Consider the following 21,605-nt stretch of genomic DNA (forward strand, 5'->3'; position numbering starts at 1 on the left):
ACCTGGCAAGATCCCATGTAGTAAAACAGATTTTATGCTGCTTATCTTAGGAATAAACAGTGGATCCTCACCGCAGACGTCGTTTTTTGCTTATCGTTTTTTGTCTTCCCTCTCTCCTAGTGGACGTAGTCTCCTATTGAACCGTCTCGCTTAGCTTTGTTGCTATGCACCATGCTCGCTACCGGGATCGGTCGCTGCAGGCTTCTCTTCTTTTTTTTTTCTTTTCTCTTCTTTTCTCTCTTTTTCTTTTGAGGGGGGGGGGACTTCTTACAGTAGTTCCATGGGCCACAAGAGTTTGGGATCTTAGTGACCTCTTGGTCATTTTTTTTGTGTGTTTATCAAGGGGGGGGGGGTTGGGGTTTAGGGGTTTTTTGCTGGATGGGTGGGATTGGGAAGATGTGGGGAGGGTGGGGATTGCTGCTTCTGTCTTATTATCTATTCAAAAACGTTGCATTGTTGGATGCTGGTTCTTTTGATCTTGTTCTGTTCCTTGCTGTCTATTGCTTGACATTCTCAATAAAAAAGATTTGAACATAAACAGTGGATTTCCCCCAAGCCATCTGAATCATGCCTAGTGGACTTTTGTTTTAGGAAATTATCCAAACCTTTTTTAAACCTCACTAAAGTGAATAGTTTCACCACGTTCTCCAGCAATGAATTCCAGAGTTTAATTAGATGTTGAGTGAAGAAATATTTTCTCCAGTTTGTTTTAAATCTACTACATAGTAGCTTCATCGCATGTCCCCTAGTCCTAGTATTTTGGGAAAGAGTAAACAAGAGATTCATATCTACCTGTTCCACTCCACTCAGTATTTTATAGACCTCAGTTATATCTCTCCTGAGCCATCTCTTCGCCAAGCTGAAGAGTCCATGCTGCTGTAGCCTTTCCTCATAGGGAAATCATCCCATCCCTTTCATCATTTTTGTCACCCTCCTCTGTACCTTTTCTAATTCTGCTATATCTTTTTTGAGATATGGAGAACAGAATTGCACACAGTATTTATCTATTTATTCAATTTTCTTTACCATTCTCCCAGGGGAGCTCAGAACGCTTTACACGAATTTATTCAGGTACTCTGCAGCTGAACCATCGAGCAATGCAAAGACTTTATAACATTTTCATCTTTGTTTTCCATTCCTTTTCTGATCATCCATAACATTGGATTTGCTTTCTTCGCCACTGTACACTGAGCTGAGGTTTATAACATATCCTCCACATGACGCCTAGATCCATTTCCTGGGCGTGGTCACTTATGGTCCCCTCCCCTCATCATTTACATCAGTCTGTGCCCATAGGAGGTGCCATAGTCCTAGGTTGTCAATGGCCATCCCCAGGACAGAGGGCATTTAGGCAAGATCAAGCACATCGCTCACAATACAATTGCCACACTATCCCCAACCAGAAAGCAATAGGTTCATTTCTCCAATGGACTGGAATAAAGTTTTACCCTCAATGTTCCTTTCCAAAGCTTCCTTGTTATGATAAATAGGAAACTGGTTTCTCTGGGGCAAGATTGTTTTCATTAGGGAGGCTCCTTCCCCTGGTTTCTCTGGGGCAAGATTGTTTTCATTAGGGAGGCTCCTTCCCCTGCCCTGGAGGGTCTTAGGAGTTTATAAGTGGGCTGTGGGTTCTAATTACCTCTATTAAGGGGAGCTGGTATGGGTTCCTCTGGGACAGAGAATCCTGCACACTTCAGATCAGGCTTTTCTCTATTTGTATTGGGACTGGGGAGGAAAGACTGACTTTGGCACTCTGTGAGGGCCAAATCTGGATGAAATCCCTGTCCAGTGGGACTGTGAAAGAGCCCCAGTACAGGTAGTGGACACCTCCTCTTACTGTGATTTATTCCTCCTAGTACAGTATATAAAAAAAAAAGAGGGCTTGGGTAGGTGGGTGTTAATAATGTTCGGAGAAGGGGCGTTTGGAAAGTTCTCTCAAAATCCGAAAGAAAAGAGAGAAAGAGGGGAAAAAAAGTTTGTTTTCTTCTAGACGTCAGGAAGGCGGAACGGGGCTTGGAAAAGGAAGAGAATAAGTTTTGGGTATCTTGGCTTAAAGTTAATCTTGAGAGGAGAGAGGAGGAAGCTGGGATTGCCAGCAAGATCTGGTGGAGAAGCAGAGCCATCCAGAAAAAGAGGACAGGAGACGCGGCCTGAGATGCAGAGAGAAAGAGACAGAGAGGGAAGAGAAGACACAGGAATACAGAAGAGACAGCCAGAGATGCAGAGAGGAGATCAAAGAGACAGGGAGTGAAGAAAAAAAAAAAACCGCAAGGAGGGAATTTAACAACAACAAAAAAAAAGGTCAGGAGAGACAGTCGAGATGCAAAGAGGGGATGAAGGAAAGAGAGTGAAGAAGTAGAAAGAGTAGAGGGAATTCAACAGAGGTCAGGGGGGACGGCCGAGATGCAAAAGGGGGCTGAAAGAGACAGAGAGTGAATAGATAGAAACGCAGGGAGGGAATTGAAGAGAGAGAGAGAGGGGTCAGGAGAGACAGCCAGCCAAGCAGAAGGCAGCGGCACCATGGAGAGAGACCCCGGTTGGGAGCGGCAGGGGCTTCCCGAGCACTCTCAAGGCAGGAAGAATTTCAGCGTCTGTCACCTCCTGGACCTGGAGGAAGCGGCGGAGGCTGCGAGGCTGGACGGAGTCGGGGAGCCTTGCGGGGAAGGCGGCCGAGAGGTTTCGGGGAGCAGCAGTGGCAGCGAGGCGGCCCACCGGGACAGTAAGTACAGAGGGTCGGGAGCTGCGGGGAACGGAGGCTTTCCTGGGGAGAACCCACCAAGCCCAAGAGCAGAGGGAAGGGCCATGCCCACTGCCCACCACTTCCAGACCGGACAACTTCTGTGTGAGTCCCAGTGAAAGAGGAAAACACTAGTCCCTGGGAGCCAGGATCTGCTTCCTTTTGCAGGAAACTTCTAGGCACTGCCTAGGGTGGAGGTGTAAACAGCTTTGGTCCTCCTTATCTAAAGTGCATCACAGACAGGCTAAAAACTTTGGGTCAGCCTATGCAGACCTCTCCCCCTCCCTTTGCAAATGAAGCCCCCATGGAAGATACCCTCTTGAATCGGGTGCTGCCGAAGGCCCACAGGGGCTGGTGGCACATTGGTTAGATCCAGGACTCTAGAAGGCATAGGAGACAACTTTTTTTTATTATTATTATTATTATTATTATTGGGGGTGCTAAACCCAACAGAAATTTCCTCTCCCTGGACAAAATCAAAGAGTTTATTCAATATTGAGGGGTGCTCAAGCACCCACAGAGCTGGGCCCCATGCTAGAAAGTGCCATCAACCTGGAATGTTGCTTTTTTTTAAAGATCTGTTGGTTATTCTATTGTTGGCTGTCTTTTGCAGAACAGCTGCTAAAAGAAACATCCACATTTGAAATTATTAAATACAAATAGTGCACATTAGAGCCGATCTAGAGAGTGAGAAGTGGATAAAAGAAGGAATGAGAACGGTGAGAAAACTGCAAAGTCTGGTTTGTTGCTTTTCAGATGTATTCCTTGTGATGGTTCTTTGAGAACAGAATTGTTGTCAGTGAAATGCAGAGAACGAGCGTTGAGGCAGATCCGATGCTGAGGCCACCGACACTTCAAAGGCTCTGCCAGCACCTTTCAGCAATGGATCTCCTCCGGACGCTGGAAGCTCTGATCCTGATCAAGGAATGGTGCAGCCTATAGTTTCGGGGAGCCTGTATATAAACTTTTCCCTTGTTGCTCCTTAAAAGCTTTCACAATCTACAAAGCAGTCATACAAGAAACATCAAAGCGTTCTGTATAGGCACAACGGAACCTAGCCTAGGATACAATGTAACTCCTGTGGAGTCTTAACATTTCTATGCTTTAAAAAAAACAAAAAAAATTCATTTTCTCTTGCCCGTCTGAGTTTTCAGCTCACTCCAAACTAGTCTCTACTGGGATGTGAGAGTCATTCCCCAGGGTAGCTAAATGTACAGCGTTGTGTATGCTTTTCAGCGCTACAGAAATGATAAATAATAGTTGTATCAGATGCCCTAGGCCAGGGGTAGGCAATTCCTGTCCTCGAGAGCCGGAGCCAGATCAGGTTTTCAGGATATCCACAATGAATATGTATGAGATGGATTTGCATGCACTGCCCCCTTGAGATGCCAATCTATCTCCTGCATATTTATTGTGGATATCCTGAAAACCTGACCAGGCTCCGACTCTTGAGGACCGGAATTGCCTACCCCTGCCCTAGGCAAACCAACAGATCTTTAGAAAACAGTAACGTCCAAGGCTGGTGGCATAGTGATCGTACAAATGGTCCTTGGTCAGGAGCTAGATAGTAGTGCTTAAAGCAGTGGTTCCCAAACCCTGTCCTGGGGGACCCCCAGCCAGTCGGGTTTTCAAGATATCCCTAATGAATATGCATGAGAGAGATTTGCATACCTGTCGCTTCCATTATACGCAAATCTCTCTCATGCATATTCATTAGGGATATCTTGAAAACCCGACTGGCTGGGGGTCCCCCAGGACAGGGTTTGGGAATCACTGGCTTAAAGGAACCAGGCAAAGCACTAACTGTCTAATCCAGTGGTTCCCAAACCCTGTCCTGGGGGACCCCCAGCCAGTCGGGTTTTCAAGATATCCTTAATGAATATGCATGAGAGAGATTTGCATATAATGGAAGCGACAGGTATGCAAATCTCTCTCATGCATATTCATTAGGGATATCTTGAAAACCCGACTGGCTAGGGGTCCCCCAGGACAGGGTTTGGGAACCACTGGTCTAATCAAATAATGTTGAGAGAGAGAGAGAGGTTTAAGATGTGTTTTTTTTTCTTATGCAGACTTGAAACCTAAACATCTGAAGCTAATGAAAATAGGTCCCACTGAAGTTCTGAATATGAGATGTTAGCATTACTCTTGCCAGGAAATTAGGGTAATGTTGCCTGTGTGTGTAACATGACTAATGCATTCCTTGCATATAATTACAGTCCTGTATAGCAGAGCGCACATCCTTGTGACTAGAGGGCTCCAACAGTGCTGCTTTCAAAGAAAACAATTGTAAACATGTCAATTTTCATTTTAAGTTCCAGCATATTCCCAAGAAGACAACTGGAAAACAGATCCACAGTCCACAGATACTTTTCTGTCGAATTAGTCTGAAACCTAGGCGGATTTCTTTCAGGAAAAATTTGCACTATTATTCATGATCCTTGTAAGCTGAAATAGACTGTTAGGCAGTGCTGTGCAATGCTCTTAAAAGAGATCTACAAGTGGGCTGGGGACAGACAGAGGAAGTGGCCAGAGTCCCCAGGGGAAAGGGAGTGCTAGACATTGCAAAACGGTGACACCTAGTGGTCAAACTAAAGCCCAAAAGATCTTAGAACTAACATGTGATTTAATGGCTGAGTGGTGATGAGTCAAAACCACGTGAGACAATCGCGTGCGGACAATGCCGAGCAATCGCGCGCAGGACGTCAGCATGCTGGATTGAAACACTATTTTAAAGTGCTCTGAGGGGTGTGTGTGAGGGAACCCCCCACTTTACTTAGAACTGTTGGCACTCCTGTTGGGGGGTAGGGAGGAACCCTCCCATTACAGAGGAACCTGTAATTTTTCCCTAAAAAAGAAGGAAAAAGGCTGTTTCCTCTATAATGGGGGGTTCCCCCCCAACACCCCCACAACAGGAGCATCAACAGTTCTAAGTAAAGTGGGATGGTTACCCCCCACACCTCCCCTCAGAGCACTTTAAAATAGTGTTTCAATCCAGCACGCTGATGTCCTACGCGCGATTGTCTGTTCGGCATTGTCCGCGCGCAATTGTCTTATGCAGTTTAGTCTATGTACCTGGCTGAGTGTATTGCACAGTAGTTAGAGCTAGAGCCTTAGCACCCTGACGTTCTTGGTTCAAATCCCCCACTGCTCGCTGTTACAGAAGAGAAAGGTTCTTTCCTGCCCCCAAAGAGGCCACTAGACCTCAAGAATGTTAAAGGTAGGTTTAGGGAGGGCTGTTTTGTGTCCCCATTGCAGCAGTATTACCGTGGCAGTGGTTCCTGTTCCCGTGGCATTACCATGGAATGGTCTACCACTACCACAGTAATACCAGGCAAGGTGGTCTAGGTCCTCTGATTACTGCTGTAATAACCCCGGTAATGACAGAATTACCATGGTAACAATTACCGTGTTACTCTTTACTCTGAGCATTCAAGAGATGGAGAGCAGGATGGACCTTCTGTACACTGCACAGCATCAAAAACCAAAGGCACCAAGGCTGTGAATTTTATTATTTCTGGACTTTGCAAGTTGCTTCTCTGTGTACAGTTTTACTTGATAGGCTGAATTTATCTCAAGCAAAGTGAATTTGATAAGACATGGCTCAAATGTCACAAATAGTATGCCTGAGGTAAACTGAGACCATGGACTGCACAACATGTAACATGAATGCAATATGAAACGAGCAGCACTTGCCCACACGACCAGGCAGGGAATGTAATAGCAATGCTGGCACAGTTCAAAATTTACTATGGTAAATAATCTTAAATATTTTAGTAAATATAGTGCACCCTCAGTGTGTGGAGATAAGCTTCTGAGGTAGGCCCAATGAGCCGTACCTCTAATGCTTCAACTGCAATGGCTTTTTCCAAAAGGAGTGAAAGCTCTCAAGTTAGCCGCACACCATCAAAGGGTGCACTAAGTGTGCTGTGATAATTCATTTAACTTAATTGTGCATTCAAAATAAAGTGTATAGACCAACAACTGTGACATTCCCGCCCAAAACGAAAAATTCTGCTGAAGATTTTAGGCAGTTGTTGTAACAATTTATTTGTGCTTATCTTTATTAAGATTTTCTAGACAGCCTTATCTGACATATAAGTCAAAGTGGTTAACATACTAAAAAGCAAATGAGAGGAACTCCAGTAAAAGATAATTGAGTGAAAGTTAAACAAGACCAGGCAAAATAAATTGGTCAAGTCATCTCCAGCACAGCAAGCCACACAACAAACAACGAAACCTGGTAGTCAGTCCTCTGACAACCCCACAAAGGCAATGCCAAATAAGTCAGTTTTCAATACTTCTTGGAACTGCCTGTAGGCACACCCAAAAGCGTAGGGATGAAAGATTATTCCACACAGTGGGAGCTCCAAATCAAAATGTGCTATGTCCTAGTGTATTCTGACAGGATATAAATAAAGCTTTATTATTCCTACCATGCAACTGATGGTCCTAGAAGGACTAATCTATGATCATTTAGGGAATACAGAAAGTGTACTGTATAGGGACTTAGGGAATATGTGCCTACCTGCAGAGTATAGGGGGGGGGGGGTAGAGTTTACCTATGGAAATTCTGGAGGTTGAGTTTTGGGCATCTGTTCTGCCTTCACTGAGATGTGAAACCCAAAGAGAAGTATCTAAAGAAATGGCAAATAAGTAAATTCTAGCAAAGATGGCCACTGAGTGATGACAGGTATTTCTGCTCTGCAGGTATTCCACAATAGCTGATGGACAGAAATTCTTTCTGCTTGGCTTAGCCTCTTATGTTTTTCATAAAACAGCTTGTGTGGATGTATATCTTTTGGTTGGCATGATGTGTTTTTACCTGGTTTGGCTGTCTGTAACTTTGCCTGTTTTCTTGCATTTAATAAATATTTTTAAAAAAAATTTTTTAAAAACAACCCCAGCTTGTGTGGAGTCTGGCACAGTAGATAATAGCTTATCCTCCTCAGGTAAGATGCCAGAAGCTGATGTTCTGGGTACACAATGGACATCATTATAAGGAAGGAGCAGGGCTGAGCAGTTAGGCAGGCAACCAGAGCATCAGTCATTGATTCTGAAATGAAGGATCAACAGCCTGGAGGTTCCTTAGCTTATTTCCTGGAAGCTAATCTTAGGTACATAAGGGAAGGATTCTCAGACTTAGGAATTTTCAGAAGCTCTGCAAAAGCATATTTTGTCTCTGAGGCTGAAACTTTCCTATTCAAAACCTCTAATTATCTTGAATTTGTCCATATGCCCTCTAAGAAGTGCAGTTGGAAGGAATGTCCCTGGTTATAGATCTGTGTGTACCTGAATAGAGTCATGTGGTTCTGGTGTTACAAACCGTAGCTGAGGACAAACTCAACAGGTTCAGGCTCTCAGAAGCTAATCTGTAATGTACCAAGTGACTCCATTGAAGAGATTTCATCTAGTCTGGCTGCTGACCTGTATTTTCTATGATAATTATTTGTAATTATTGTACTCAGTAACTGATTATTTTGGTAATTTGGTACCTGAGAGCTTAATTTGATCACCTTTTTGAAGTTTTACAACCACATTCAAAGCAGTTTATATACAGGTACTTCAAGCATTTCCCCTATCTGTCCCGATGGGCTCACAATCTATCTAAAGTACCTGGGGCAGTAGAGGATTAAGTGACTTGCCCGGTGTCACAAAGAGCAGAGTGGGGTTTGAACCCACAACCTCAGGGTCCTGAGGCTGTAGCCCTAACAACTTTACCAGTCCATGAATTAATCTTTTAACTTGAGTTTTGCAAAGTGATGTACAGTATACTAAAATGTGAGAGATGTGCTGTGTCTGTGTGATTTGTTTTATCAAAAGTAATATGAATCTGAAGTTTGAGGCATTGGTTCTTTTCATGCACCATTGTGTTTCTGTAGATGTACATGTAGAGATGAATTTGAGAAAACCTGAACAAATGAGACATCACTAAAGATTGCTAGTATTTAAGAACAAGATCTGCCAATATAAATCCTGTTGAAATGGATATTTATGCACTGGTTACATGTGATAGGGAGCATCAATTTAAAAGCATAAAATATGAACAGGTCAATATGAGCACATAAACATTTAGGTGTCAGAATATAAACAATTATGTCACCATTTTAGAAAAATGAAAGCTAATTTTCCTGATGCTGCAACAGAGCCTAGTATCCCTTGTCAGTTCCCTGTGTTTTTGATGGGAATATGGAGAATATTTTACCTTAACATAACATAACATAAATTTATATATCGCAGAAGCAATTTACAAAAGAGGAAAAACCGATCAGTGTCTGAGCTACAATAAGACTCGGGAAGGAGAATAGCAACGGAGTTACAAAGGTGGTTGACAGCATGTATTTACAAAGAGGTAGAAAGATTAATGACAAGAGGTTGCCATATGGAAACAGCGGTAAACTGTAAGGTTCAGAGGTAGGCAGATGAGCCCTACAAAGGTGGTACAGCAGATCAGTATCAGTGAGCTATGTCGTAAGAGGTAGCTTCTGAGAGTATCTAAGAAGGTCTGTTGAATTTGGGGAAGAGGTATGTTTTTAGGAGCTTCCTATAAAGTGCATGTAGGAGGTAGATATTTTGACCAGTTGCCTCAATTCTGGGTCTTTGGTGGCAGCTTGGTCTGCTGAGGAATCTTTTTTTTTTTCTTCTTTTGATACTGAACATGGAGAATGCTTCCCTTTGCTTCTGGGGATGAATATGGAGAATACTTGCCTGTGACATTGGAAGTGAATATGGAGGATATTTCCCTATGGTTCTGGGGTGAATATGTAGAATACTTCCTTGTGACACTGGAGGTGAATATAGAGGATATTTTCCTGTGATTCTGGGGTGAATGTTTAGGATATTTCCTTGTGACACTGGAGGTGAATATGGAGGATATCTCCCTGTTGTTCTGGGGTGACTAGGTAGGATATTTCCTTGTGATAATGGAGGTGAATATAGAGGATATTTTCCTGTGATACTGTAGGTGAATGTGGAGGCAAATGAGGCAGTACAGCAAGTTTAAATAAATGATAAACAATACTGAAGGTGAATATGGAGGATGCTTCCCTTGCTTCAGGAAGTATATATATAGAGAGAATATTTCCATGTGGCTCTGGGAGTCAATATGAGAATAGTTCCCTGAGATACTAGATATGAATATGGAGAATATTTTCCTTTGATACTCTAGGTGAACATGGAGGATATTTTCCTGCAGTTCTGGAGGTGAATATGAGAATAGTTCCCTGTGATACTGGAGGTGAATATAGAGGTTAATTTTACTGAAGTAATAATTTCACAAATTTTCAATACTCATACCTAGTTATATCTGATACTTGCAGATAAAGGTAAAAAATAAAATAAAAGCAGAAGCAAGATGTAAATATGATTCCTCAATAAACCAAATCAAACAGCAAAACCTGGAATAAGATTTTTCATCTTAAATTTTACTGTTCAGTGACTACAGACTTTAAGAACAGTGGAGTCGCATGTGTATGCTGAACTGGTTAGAAGTGATGAGTTGGGTCACTTTGGAGATTAAGCTGAAGCTGGTAGTGGTGAACAGATATATCTCTACCTCTCAACAGACTGCTGGTCATCCCCCCCAAATTTTACATTGACGTGACTATCTACTGGATTAATAGAGAGGAATCTTGCTTGTCTGGCCCCAAGACTGAAGGGTTCACACATATTTGACTTTCATATATCAGTTCTTGAAGATATTCAGACAGAGTTTGCCGTCAAATGAAAAATTGTTAGAGAACAACAACAGATAATGATTCCAACATTGTGAAAAGGACCCAACATGGTCCATGTGGATTGTTATTGATTTATATTTCAATAAATAAAGACTGCAAGAGCATCATTTTCCACAGTCTCTTTTGTTTTTGGACTTCTCCTTCACTGTGGAAATTTGGGGCTTTCTTCTTTTGTTTCCAACTTGTGAAAACCTGATGATGATGATGAAGATGAAGACATAAGTGATGAATTAGACCACACTGCTTCCAATGTAGATTATAATAATAATAATAATAACAGTTTATATACCGCAGGACTGTGAAGTTCTATGCGGTTTACAATGATTAAAAGGTATTATAGATCGAGTGGAATAAACAAAATTCAGAGTTAGTGAATAACAGTTCTAAAGATCATTTGTTGAGGACTAAGATGGTATAGATCAGTTACCTAAGTACTTCAGGAACAGATGTGTTTTTAGGCGTTTCCTGAATTACCTATAAGTAGTAGGCATGAGCAGTTGTTCTAGGTCTTTAACCCATAATGCTGCTTGATGTGAGAGAAGATGTTGGTGATGGCTTTTAAATTTACAACCTCTAACCAGTGGAGAAACAAAGTTCGGATGTGAGGTCCTTTTGAATCTGTTGGTTGTGAAGGAGAAAAGGTCTGTTATATATTTAGGGGCTAAGCCGTAAAGTACCTTGAAGCAAAAACAACCAAACTTGAATTTCACACATGCCTCCATCGGCAGCCAGTGCAGAAGTTGGTAGGAAGGTGACACGTGTTCAAACTTCTTCAGTCCACAAAGTAACCTAACCGCTGCATTTTGTACCAGCTGCAATCGCCGCATGTTCTTCTGGGAGAGTGCCAAGTAGGCAATGTTACAATAATCGAGTTGACTCAGTATGAGGGATTGTATCAGAATTCTAAATGATGAGACATCGAAGTAAGCTCGGATGGACCAAAGCTTCCAGAGGGTGAGAAAGATCTTTCTAATCAGGGAGTCTACCTGATCTTTCATGGTCAGGCTCTGGTCCAGTGTTACTTCCAATATCTTCATAGTGGGTTGAATGGGATAACTAAGGTTATTGATGCACAATGATGCTTTAGTGTCAAGTGGGCGTGGCGATGCTATAAAAAATTTTGTTTTCTCTGAATTTAGCTTTAGTCTGAATTCAGTCATCCATTGCTCCATCCGATTTAGTACTTCTATTGCTTTGGGGGTGACTTCTGAGACAGAGGTAGTAAATGGGATAATTATCGTGAAGTCATCAGCGTAGCTAAATAGTTTTATCCCCAGTTGGGACAATTGCGCACCCAATGAGTCCATGTAAACATTGAAGAGCAGTGGGGATAATGGTGATCCCTGTGGCACACCAGATGGATTGCTCCATGTTTCAGAGAGATCATAATTAAAACGGACTTGGTAGGTGCGTGATATAAGGAAACCTCTAAACCAGTTTAATACCTCTCCTCTGATTCCAATTGTGTCTAAGCATTGTAATAGTTTCCCATGGTCCACCAAGTCGAAGGCAGAGCTCATGTCAAATTGCATGATTAGGGCGTTGAGGCCCTTACTAAACAAGTAGCGCACATTGTCCAGGATAGCCACAATTACTGTCTCAGTGCTAAACAGAGGCCTAAAACCAGATTGAGTTTCATGCAAGAGAGAGAACTGGTCAAGATATTCCATCAGTTGGGTGTGTACCATTCCTTCCATGATTTTTACAATAAATAGGATGAATGCTACTGGTCTATAGTTGGTTACTGATGTTGGTGATTCTTTACGATTTTTTGGAATTGGGGTTATTATAATATGGCCATTATTAGTGAGGAATTTTCCATTGTTTAGGTTATTGGTTAGGTAATTCAATAGGGATAGTTAAAGTCTAATGGAGCTGCTTTCATAATTTCTGGGGGGCATGAGTCCAGGACACAGTATGATTTAGAGTATTTGTTATATAACTTGATGTAGTTATTCCATTCTAAATTGTGGCAGGAACTCCAAATCATGTCCTCTGGTATTTCATTTCTTTGTATATCAGTTGATTGATGTTCGTATTTGGCAATTATCGAGTAGTTATTTCTTAGGTTTTTAATTTTTGAATCGAAATGTGCTAAATCATTTGCTGAGGGTAACTTGGTGTTATGCATGGGTTGAGTGTAGCGTGTGGTGTCAAATAAATTTGTGACTATGTTGAACAGTTCTTTAGTATTAGTTCCTTTTGATCTAGTGTTTGATGACTTAATTATGGACGAGTAAAATGTTTTACGTTTTTCTTTTATCTGTTGTTTGTAGAGTTTTATGTTGGATCTCCAGTTGACCCGGTCTGACAGCTTTCCCATTTTATTCCAGATTCTTTCTAATCGTCTTACTGATTGTTTCATTGTTAGGAGTTCGATGTCAAACCATTTGTTGTATTTGTTTGAGCAGCTTTTACTATTTCGTTTAGATTTTATTCCCACTCTCAGCTGTTGGACTGGCCATGGATTCTTGGGGAGGGGAGGGGGGGGGGGGGGGAGGGGAGGGGAACTGATTATATTGTTGAAAATGTTAATTCCTGAATGGTACTACTGTTTGTATTTGCTTCTTACTGCTGGAATAATAAAAATCATTTAAACATACTATTTCGTTTAGGGGCAATTTTATCTAAAATGGATGTGCTAGTTTTCATCCAGTGATCATAGAAATCAACTCCTTCTTCTATCTTCGTTTGTAGATCATATTGTGACCAATATTCCTCTGGGTTGATATGGCCCCTTGTGAGGTGTTCTCTTTTTGTCCATGGGCATGTCTTAGATTTTAGCTGAGTCCAGAATAGATTGAAATAATAAGTGAAATGGTCAGACCAGATATCGTATCACCAAGTACCATCCGAAAGAGAGATGGGAGGATTTATGATCTCCTTTATGGACATCGCTACCACATCTAAATGATGGCCTTTTTCATGTATTTGAGTGGGTGAAGGGAGATTGCAATTGAGTAAAGAAAAAAAGTTTTTAAAGTCTTTCGCTTCTAGATTGTCTATTTCATCTAGATGTAAGTTTATGTCTCCTGCAATTAGATTATGTGATGAAGTGATTGAGTTATGTAGGACAAATTCGCAGAAGTCCTCTCTAGCTTTTGACCAGCTTTTCGGTGGAACATAGAATAATATACAAGAAAGGGAATCTTCTAGTTCCTTATTGCTAATTTTACAGGCTAATATTTCTAATTGGTTGGTCATTTTGGAATCCAATAGTTCAACTACAAATCCTTCCTTGGCGACAATTGCTAATCCTCCCCCTCTTCTTCCATCACGATTTAGCATGTGAATTTTAAAATTATCTGGTAGAAGATCATTTATTATTGGGTCATCTTCAGACAGTAGCCACGTTTCCGTTAGGAAAAGACAGGCTATTTGCTTGTTGATGATCCAATCTTCAATTAAAAATGCTTTGTTCCTAACAGATCTGGTGTTAAGATATGCACAGGGAACGGAAGTAGATGTGATAGGTTTGGTGGACGTAGTGGTTCTGATAGGTTTTACTTTCCTTATCCTTTTATTTTTTGGGGTATGTTGATGTCTTCCGTTGCTTGAGATTACCTTGATTGGTTTGCTCTGTCTCCTGTTGGTTAATTATAAGCCTGATGGGTAGATCAGGATATTGGGCTGAGTGTAGCTGTGGATAGAGTGACTTAACATCCTTAATGTTATTGCATATTAGATAGATTAGTAGAATCTGTAGGAGATGCATGCTTGCAGATTAAACTGACTCATAGTTGTCCTAATGGCTATTTGGTGTTTTTGTTACTTCCAGTTTCTAGGATAATTAATTAGCAGTGAATCAGATAGCACTAGATCAGATTCAGTAACAACAGTTAAATTAGTTAAATAGCAGTAAATCGGATATCCCTAAATCAGATTCGATAGCCACAGTTAAATTAGCAATTAAATTAATAGTTAAATTAGCAATAAATCAGGTAGTACTGAATCCGATTCAGTAGCAACAGTTTTAAAGTTATGTGCACCATAGGTTGTCTTGTACTGTAAGTGCAGGCTGGAATAAAAGAACCAAAGTCGGCAAACTGAGGAGGGTAAGTTTGGTTCTGAGGTGATTCAACCGTGCGCTTGAGCAGTGGCAGCGGGTGCAGGCTGGAATAGATAATACAGACTTAGGTTATCTAGGCATGCAAATAAATAGGTTGACCAGTCATGCAAATACTTATCAGTTTGACCAGTGGAAGGAGGCTACTTTTGCTCCGCTCAGACGCTTCGCAAAGGCACGTGCTAAGGCGCAGGTGCCTTTGCCGTGCACCTTCGCCGGTGTGCAGTGTGCCATTGACGGTGTTGGTTTTAAAAGAGACCCCCGCTGGTTCGGGAGAGGGGCGGATCGACTCCCAGGCCTGCAGCATCGGGCTCCTGCTCTCCTTGCCTGCCTGCTCGCTGGTTTCTGGGCGGGAAAAGGCAGTTCCCGCTGGCGGTGTTGGTTTTAAAAGAGGCCCCCGCTGGTTAGGGGGAGGGGCGGATAGACTCCCAGGCCTGCAGCATTGGGCTCCTGCTCTCCTAGCCTGCCTGCTCGCCGGTTTCTGGGCGGGAAAAGGCAGTTCCCGCTGGCGGTGTTGGTTTTAAAAGAGGCCCCCGCTGGTTAGGGGGAGGGGCGGATAGACTCCCAGGCCTGCAGCATCGGGCTCCTGCTCTCCTTGCCTGCCTGCCCGCCAGTTTCTGTGTGGGAAAAGGCAGTTCCCGCTGGCGGTGTTGGTTTTAAAAGAGGCCCCCGCTGGTTCGGGGAGAGGCGGATCGATTCCCACGCCTGCAGGATCAGGCTCCTGCTCTCCTTGCCTGCCTGCCCGCCGGTTTTTTTGCTATATGGAAATTAAGTGTTTCAATTAGAGATTCCCTTGATCGATATCTGCAGACCCAGTCAAAAGACATCAGTAATATTGCAGCCTGGCCTGATTTGAAGAATCTTTTTACTCAGTCTGAGCAATCCACCTTCTGCCAGTGCAGTTGCTAAACACATTTTTAGCTGTACTGGTTTAATAATGACTCACAAGCACATGAGTGACAGTTATTTTAAAATTACCCACCCACCCCCTCCTTTTCACAAACACATGAGTGACAGTTATTTTCAAAATTACCCCCCTTTATCAAGCTGCACAGGAATTCTATGAGCATCAGAGAATTTATCACACCGGCTCTTGCTAAAAACTTCTAGCGTGGCTTGGTAAAAGGAGCCTTTAGTTTTGCTAAAAGCAAATTGGATTGAATTGTAGAGCAATAAAATTGTTGGGATAAAACCATTAACAATAGTTGCATTCATTGTAGTTAAAATACATTTACTTTTGACTCAAAATGTATTATATTAGTGAATAACTTTTTTTTTACTTTTATTTAAGTATATTTTTAATATGTTCTTTACTATACCTTTACTTTTACTTAAGTATCAAAAAATACATATATTTTTACTTTTACTTAAGTATTTTGACTAACAGTGGTCCTGAGGGTGAATATGAAGGATGCTTTCTTGAGGTCCTGAAGTTGGATATGGAGGGTGGTACTCTGTAGCTTGCGAAATGCATGTGGAAGGTGTCCCATGATAGCATTTGGGGGTGGATAAAGAGGGTGCTTCACTGTGGTTCTGGTAAAGCAGGTGAATTTTTCTGGAGGTGAGTGTAGTGAGTGTGTAATGTTCAAAACAGCTCCACTCCAATTTGATCTCCAGTAGCATTGAGGGTGCTTCTCTGTGGCTTTGGAATGGGTATGAAAGATGTCTTCCTGTAGCACTGAGGGAAGTGGGGCAATGGATGGTGTTCTTCTGGGGCTCTGGCAGAATGGGTTGATGTGGATATAGATATGAAGGATACTTCCTTGTTTATCTGGAGGCTGGTGTGGTGAGTGCTCTCCAGCAGCATTGAGGGTGCTCCCCTATGGCTCTGGGGGTTGGTATGGTAAGAGGTGCCTGTAGCTGTGGAAGTGGTTAGGGAGGATGCTTCCTTTTCTTCCAGAATGAATATTGAGGGTGCTCCTTTGTAGCCTTGGGAGAGGGTATGAATAGTGCCTTCAAATACTGTGTTTTCCTGAAAATAAGACAGTGTCTTATATTAATTTGGGGTCCAAAAAATGAACTAGGGCTTATTTTTGGGGATGTCTCATTTTTTTCATGTAGAACGATCGTCTCTCCCTTCCTCTCCTCCAACCCAATTCTTCCTCTTTCCTTTCTTCCCCTCCCCATGTGCAGCATCTTTCCTACCCTCTCACCCATCCTCTTGCGCATCATCTTTCCATCCCTCCCTCCCATCCTCTCACGCAGCAGAACCCTGCCGACCCTCTCACCGTGAGAATGACATACCTCTGCTCCAAATAACAGCAGCGGCAGCACTCCTGAACAGGCTGCTTTGTGGCCTTCCCTCTGCCACATCACTGATGATATCATCAGTGGCGTGGCAAAGGGAAGGCCACAAAGCAGCCTGTTCAGAGTGCTGCAGCTGCTTGGAGAGGAGGTATGTCGGTTTTGTTGTGGGTCGGTGGGGTTCTGCTGCACAGGGGGATGGGAGGGAGGGATAGAAAGATGCCGTGTAAGGGAATGGGTGAGAGGGGAGGAAAGATGCTGCACATGGGGGGGTGGAGAAAGTGCTGCCACTGGCGAATCGGGCAGCACTATTGTCAGGGATGGAGTCAGAGAGTGTTGGAGACATTTGGGAGGGGTTTCGGAGGTTGATCTAACTAGGGCTTATTTTTGGGGTAGGGCTTATATTCGGAGCACCTTTAAAAATCATGCTAGGGTTTATTTTGGGGATAGGTCTTATTTTCGGGGAAACACGGTAGCTCAGGATGCTGACTTCAATCCTCTATATCTCTGGGGTTCTCGTGATTACCAATGATTTGTATAGATGAGTAACTCCGCATTTTGCTTCTGCCTCAGATGAGAGCCGGAGTCTGAGCCACAGTGTATCCAAGAGGAAAAAGAAGCAGAGGAGGAACCGGACCACTTTCAACAGCAGCCAGCTCCAGGCTCTGGAGAGGGTCTTTGAGAGGACACACTATCCTGATGCCTTTGTCCGAGAGGAGCTGGCACGAAGGGTGAACCTCAGTGAGGCTCGTGTACAGGTGAAAACTCTACTTCATGTCAGCCCTGGCTCTCTGTCCATCACTATGGTACATTCTTTGTCTTAAGTGGTCAACTTGGGCTGGTCCTGGTGCACATTTCTCCACCTGAAGCTTACTACTACTACTACTATTAATTATTTCTATAGTGCTACCAGATGCACGCAAGCATTGCACAGAGTCACAAAGAGTAAGAAAACAGTCCCTGTCGAAAGAGCTTACAATCTAAACAGGCAAGACAGACAAAGAGGATGTCATGGATATAGTTATGGGTTAATCAGCAGGCTGGGTTGGAGGGAAGAGGGGAGTACAAGACAATCAAGCCATTGTGACATCACTGATGAAGATAGCTCTTATTGGTGGAATGAAGTATTATGACATCACAATCTTTGCTTCCCAAAGACTGAAACTCTTCACACTACTACTACTACTATTAATTATTTCTATAGTGCTACTAGACACACACAGTGCTGTACAGAGTCATAAAGAAGACAGTTCCTGCTCGAAAGAGTTTACAATCTAAACAGTCAAGATAGACAAACAGGATGTCATAGATACGTTAAGGGGAACAGTTAATCAGCTGGCTGGGTTGGAGGGTAGAGGAGTAGGGTTAAGGATTGAAAGTTATATCAAAAGGTGGGTTTTCAGTCTGCTTTTAAACAAGGGAAGGGAAAGGGCTTGACGGACAAACTCGGGTAATTTATTCCAGGCATAGGGGTAGTTAGATGAAAGGAACGAACTCTGGAATTGGCAGTGGAGGAGAAGGGTAATGCTAAGAGCGACTTAACTGAGGAACGGAGTTCTCTGGGAGTTGTATAAGGAGAGAGAAGCGAGGAGAGATATTGAGGGGCAGCAGAATGAACACACTTGTAGGTCAGCAATAAGATCTTGAATTGTTTGCGATGGTAGATAGGGAGCCAGTGAAGTGACTTAAGGAGAGGGGCATATGGACAACCAAAGCTAAAAATAACTGCACATAATTTGGGTTTGGTGCATTCTGATCTCCTTTCACCTGTGAAAGTTTGTGCAAATGGTTTGCAGCACAAATTGTCCAAAATTCATGGCTCATATTCATTCCAACAAACAAAGAAAGGCAAGGGGAGGAGTCCTTATAGCCAAAAGAGTCTTACAGTATTAAGTCTCCAAACGCTGTGGTTTGTAATTTGTTTACAAACCACAGTGTTTACAGACTAATAATCCCGTAAGTGTTCCCTGAGGAAGGCATTGTTTTACACGCCGAAACCAGGATCCTAGTTGGGACATATTGAATAAAGACTCTTTGCTGTATACTTGAGGCAAGGTGTAATTCTCCTGTCTGCTTTTTCATATTCATTCCACCGGTGATCTTGCAGCTGCATTTCAACTTCCAGTCTCCACAGACAGTTGCTGGATGCTACCTGTAAAATCACATGTGCTGGTCACACTTGCTCTTGCACAATCACACTACTGCGGCTAACATACTTTGTCTTGTGCTAGGTTTGGTTTCAGAACCGAAGAGCCAAGTTCCGGCGGAATGAGAGAGCTGTACTAGCCAGCCGCTCCGTGCCTCTGCTTAAATCCTACAGTCAAGAGGCAGCCATTGAGCAGCCAATGGCTCCAAGGGCTACAGCTCTAAGTCCAGACTATGCATCCTGGAGCGCTAGCCCCTCCTACAGGTAATGCAGCAGTACACTAGGTTGGGGGAAATGGAACCAACATTGCATTGGGAGAGATAGGAGCCAACTTTTTTTAAATGACTGGGGATGTTAAACCCAATGGAAACAACCCCTCCATAGACGCAGTCAAGAAGTTTGCTCAATGTTGGGGGTGCTTGAGCACTGGCTCTTATGGAGACCTCCTGTCCTGGAGCTTGGTGGTGCCTAAATCTGAGGGACAAATGTGTAACTTTTTTCTGAATGCGGGACTGATACCATAGTAGAAATCATAAAGACAGAGCCATGGCGAAGTGGATGCAGAGTGCTTAATCTGCAAAAACATTTACAAGAAAGAAACTCATATATTCCACATTTTTAGTAATGTTTCTCTTCTATGGCCCAAATGTTACAAGTCTTTTCCTTGTTTCTAGCCCCCACTGCTGGTGTTCTCAGGACCAGAGAGCACCTGACTGTACTTTGGGACTCTTCCACATAATCCAGACTTGCATCACTGCCTGTTACTAAAGGAAGCAAGGGGGGCTTAGGAAAATCAGAGGCTTAGTCTACTTGTATTCTCAGAAATTGGATGCTGAGAAATCTGCCAAGCTTTGCTTTCTATAAGGCTTTTTCTGTACTGGGTGTGCATGGCAGACAGTATACATACAGTAGAGCTTTTTAAAATGTCAGTTTTAGCCTTGTGAAGTATAACTATGTACATTATAAATCATACTAAACTAAAGCTTAACTTTGTATACCGAGTCATCATTCTGAGAAGGCTCAACTCGGTTTACAGCAATTAAATAAACAGGGAATGATTTACAAATGATAAATAGAAGATGATAGCAAAATTTCAAAAGAACTCACTTTCTTCTGAGATTCGTGGACTTATCTCTTATACCATAATTTAATTATTTCAAAACGTTATGTCAAAGGGTTAAACTTATTCATTTAATTTTCCTGCTTTAACTGTAAAGTATGCTTAACTGCTTTAAGTTATTTTGTTCTTTTTTTTGTGGTAAATTGATATTTTTTGTTACCCGCTTTGAACTTATTTGGTGAGGATATGGCAGGATAGAAGAGTTCCACATAACGTAACATCTGATTTGAAAAAGGAAGAGCAGAAATTTCCCAGAATTGTAGTTACCATGTAGGTCTCATTTTGGGGATGACTGTATTCATGAAAGTTGTTCAAATGATTTTTGGATCACTACTGCAGACTAGTGTTTCCCCCAAAATGCGTCATTAATACTCTTTTCCTCTCTCTACTCTCTCAGTACCGTGACATCCTACAGCTCAACAGGTACTAGCCCTCCAGCCACAGGGGCGAATATGGCCAGCAGCATTGCCAGCTTACGTCTCAAAGCCAAAGAGTTTAGTTTGCACCAGAACCAGGTGCCCACAGTAAACTGACAAAACTGGACTCGTGCAGACTCAAGAAATGCACTTGCCACAGGATCCAGAGAATCAGAGGCAGACAGGGGAGCCACAGACCATCTGTCCAGCTCAGGTCGAAGTATTCCTTCTCCCTCTCTCACCTGCTTCTGTCTTCTCTCTTTCTTCCCCTCCTCCCTGTGATCTGTGAACCTGCTTCTTCTGCACATTCCTTCCCCTTTCCCTGTCTTATCCCTTCCTCTCCTCCTCTAGCACTGTTGCTCCCTCTACTTCCTCTTTCCTTTCTTGCTCATCATGTCTGATTTCTCTCCCCTTCCTCCGATTCCCTCTTCTCACCCTGCTTCATCTCATCTCTTCTCTCACCTGGCTCACATTTGATCCCTCTTTCTCCTCCTCATGTCCCCTCTCTATGCTCTCCTTTCATCTTGTCCTCTCTCTCTGATACTGTCCCCAATATTTTCCTTCTTTTTTGAGGTAGACTTACAACATTCCTGAGTGCACTTTCTTTAATCAGTGGGCTTGTGGCAAGTAACCATCCAAGATGCTTTGGATGAGACTTCCAAAGTAACCTCATAGTCTTGAGACATTCGGACCTTTCCTAAGGACATTGAAAATACCCTCTGCTCCCACCTGTAGATACAGATTGGGCTTGGCACCAGTTTTCTCACTTTCTTGAATAATAAATAAGTGTTGTTGTTGTTTTTTTTTTTTTAATAAACTGAATTCATTCTCACATTTCTACATCAGACTGTTTTATCTCTGAGGATGGGAAGAAAGTTTTTTCTAGAGGAAACTGCCTTTCTTTGGGCTATAGATTGTATAATGCACCAGCAGTGATAGTCTGCAGCCCAGTTCCAGTTTGTAAAGATTTTGTATTCCAGCTGACTTGATGGTGATATGAGAAGAAAACAGCGGGTCCAAGCCTTCTGTACCTTCCTGGCTTTCTCTCCTAATTCCTTTTGGGTATCCTGAACAAGGGCACCAGAGCTACAAAGTCACCGCGCAAAGCAGAGGAAGAGGAGACTGGACGACTGTCACTAG

General features: G+C 42.7%; 1 protein-coding gene across 1 annotated transcript; it reads left to right on the forward strand.

Moving 5' to 3' along the window:
- Positions 1–1,967: 1,967 nt before the first annotated feature.
- PRRX2 (paired related homeobox 2) lies at positions 1,968–21,234 on the forward strand. The gene is made up of 4 exons (XM_033960025.1): positions 1,968–2,719; positions 17,357–17,541; positions 19,015–19,193; positions 20,447–21,234. The coding sequence occupies exons 1-4, from the start codon at positions 2,521–2,523 to the stop codon at positions 20,580–20,582; spliced, it is 699 nt and encodes a 232-aa protein (XP_033815916.1). The 5' UTR covers positions 1,968–2,520; the 3' UTR covers positions 20,583–21,234.
- Positions 21,235–21,605: the final 371 nt, after the last annotated feature.

The sequence above is a fragment of the Geotrypetes seraphini genome, chromosome 10 (genome assembly GCF_902459505.1).
Source record: "Geotrypetes seraphini chromosome 10, aGeoSer1.1, whole genome shotgun sequence".
NCBI classification, from domain to species: Eukaryota; Metazoa; Chordata; class Amphibia; order Gymnophiona; family Dermophiidae; genus Geotrypetes; species Geotrypetes seraphini.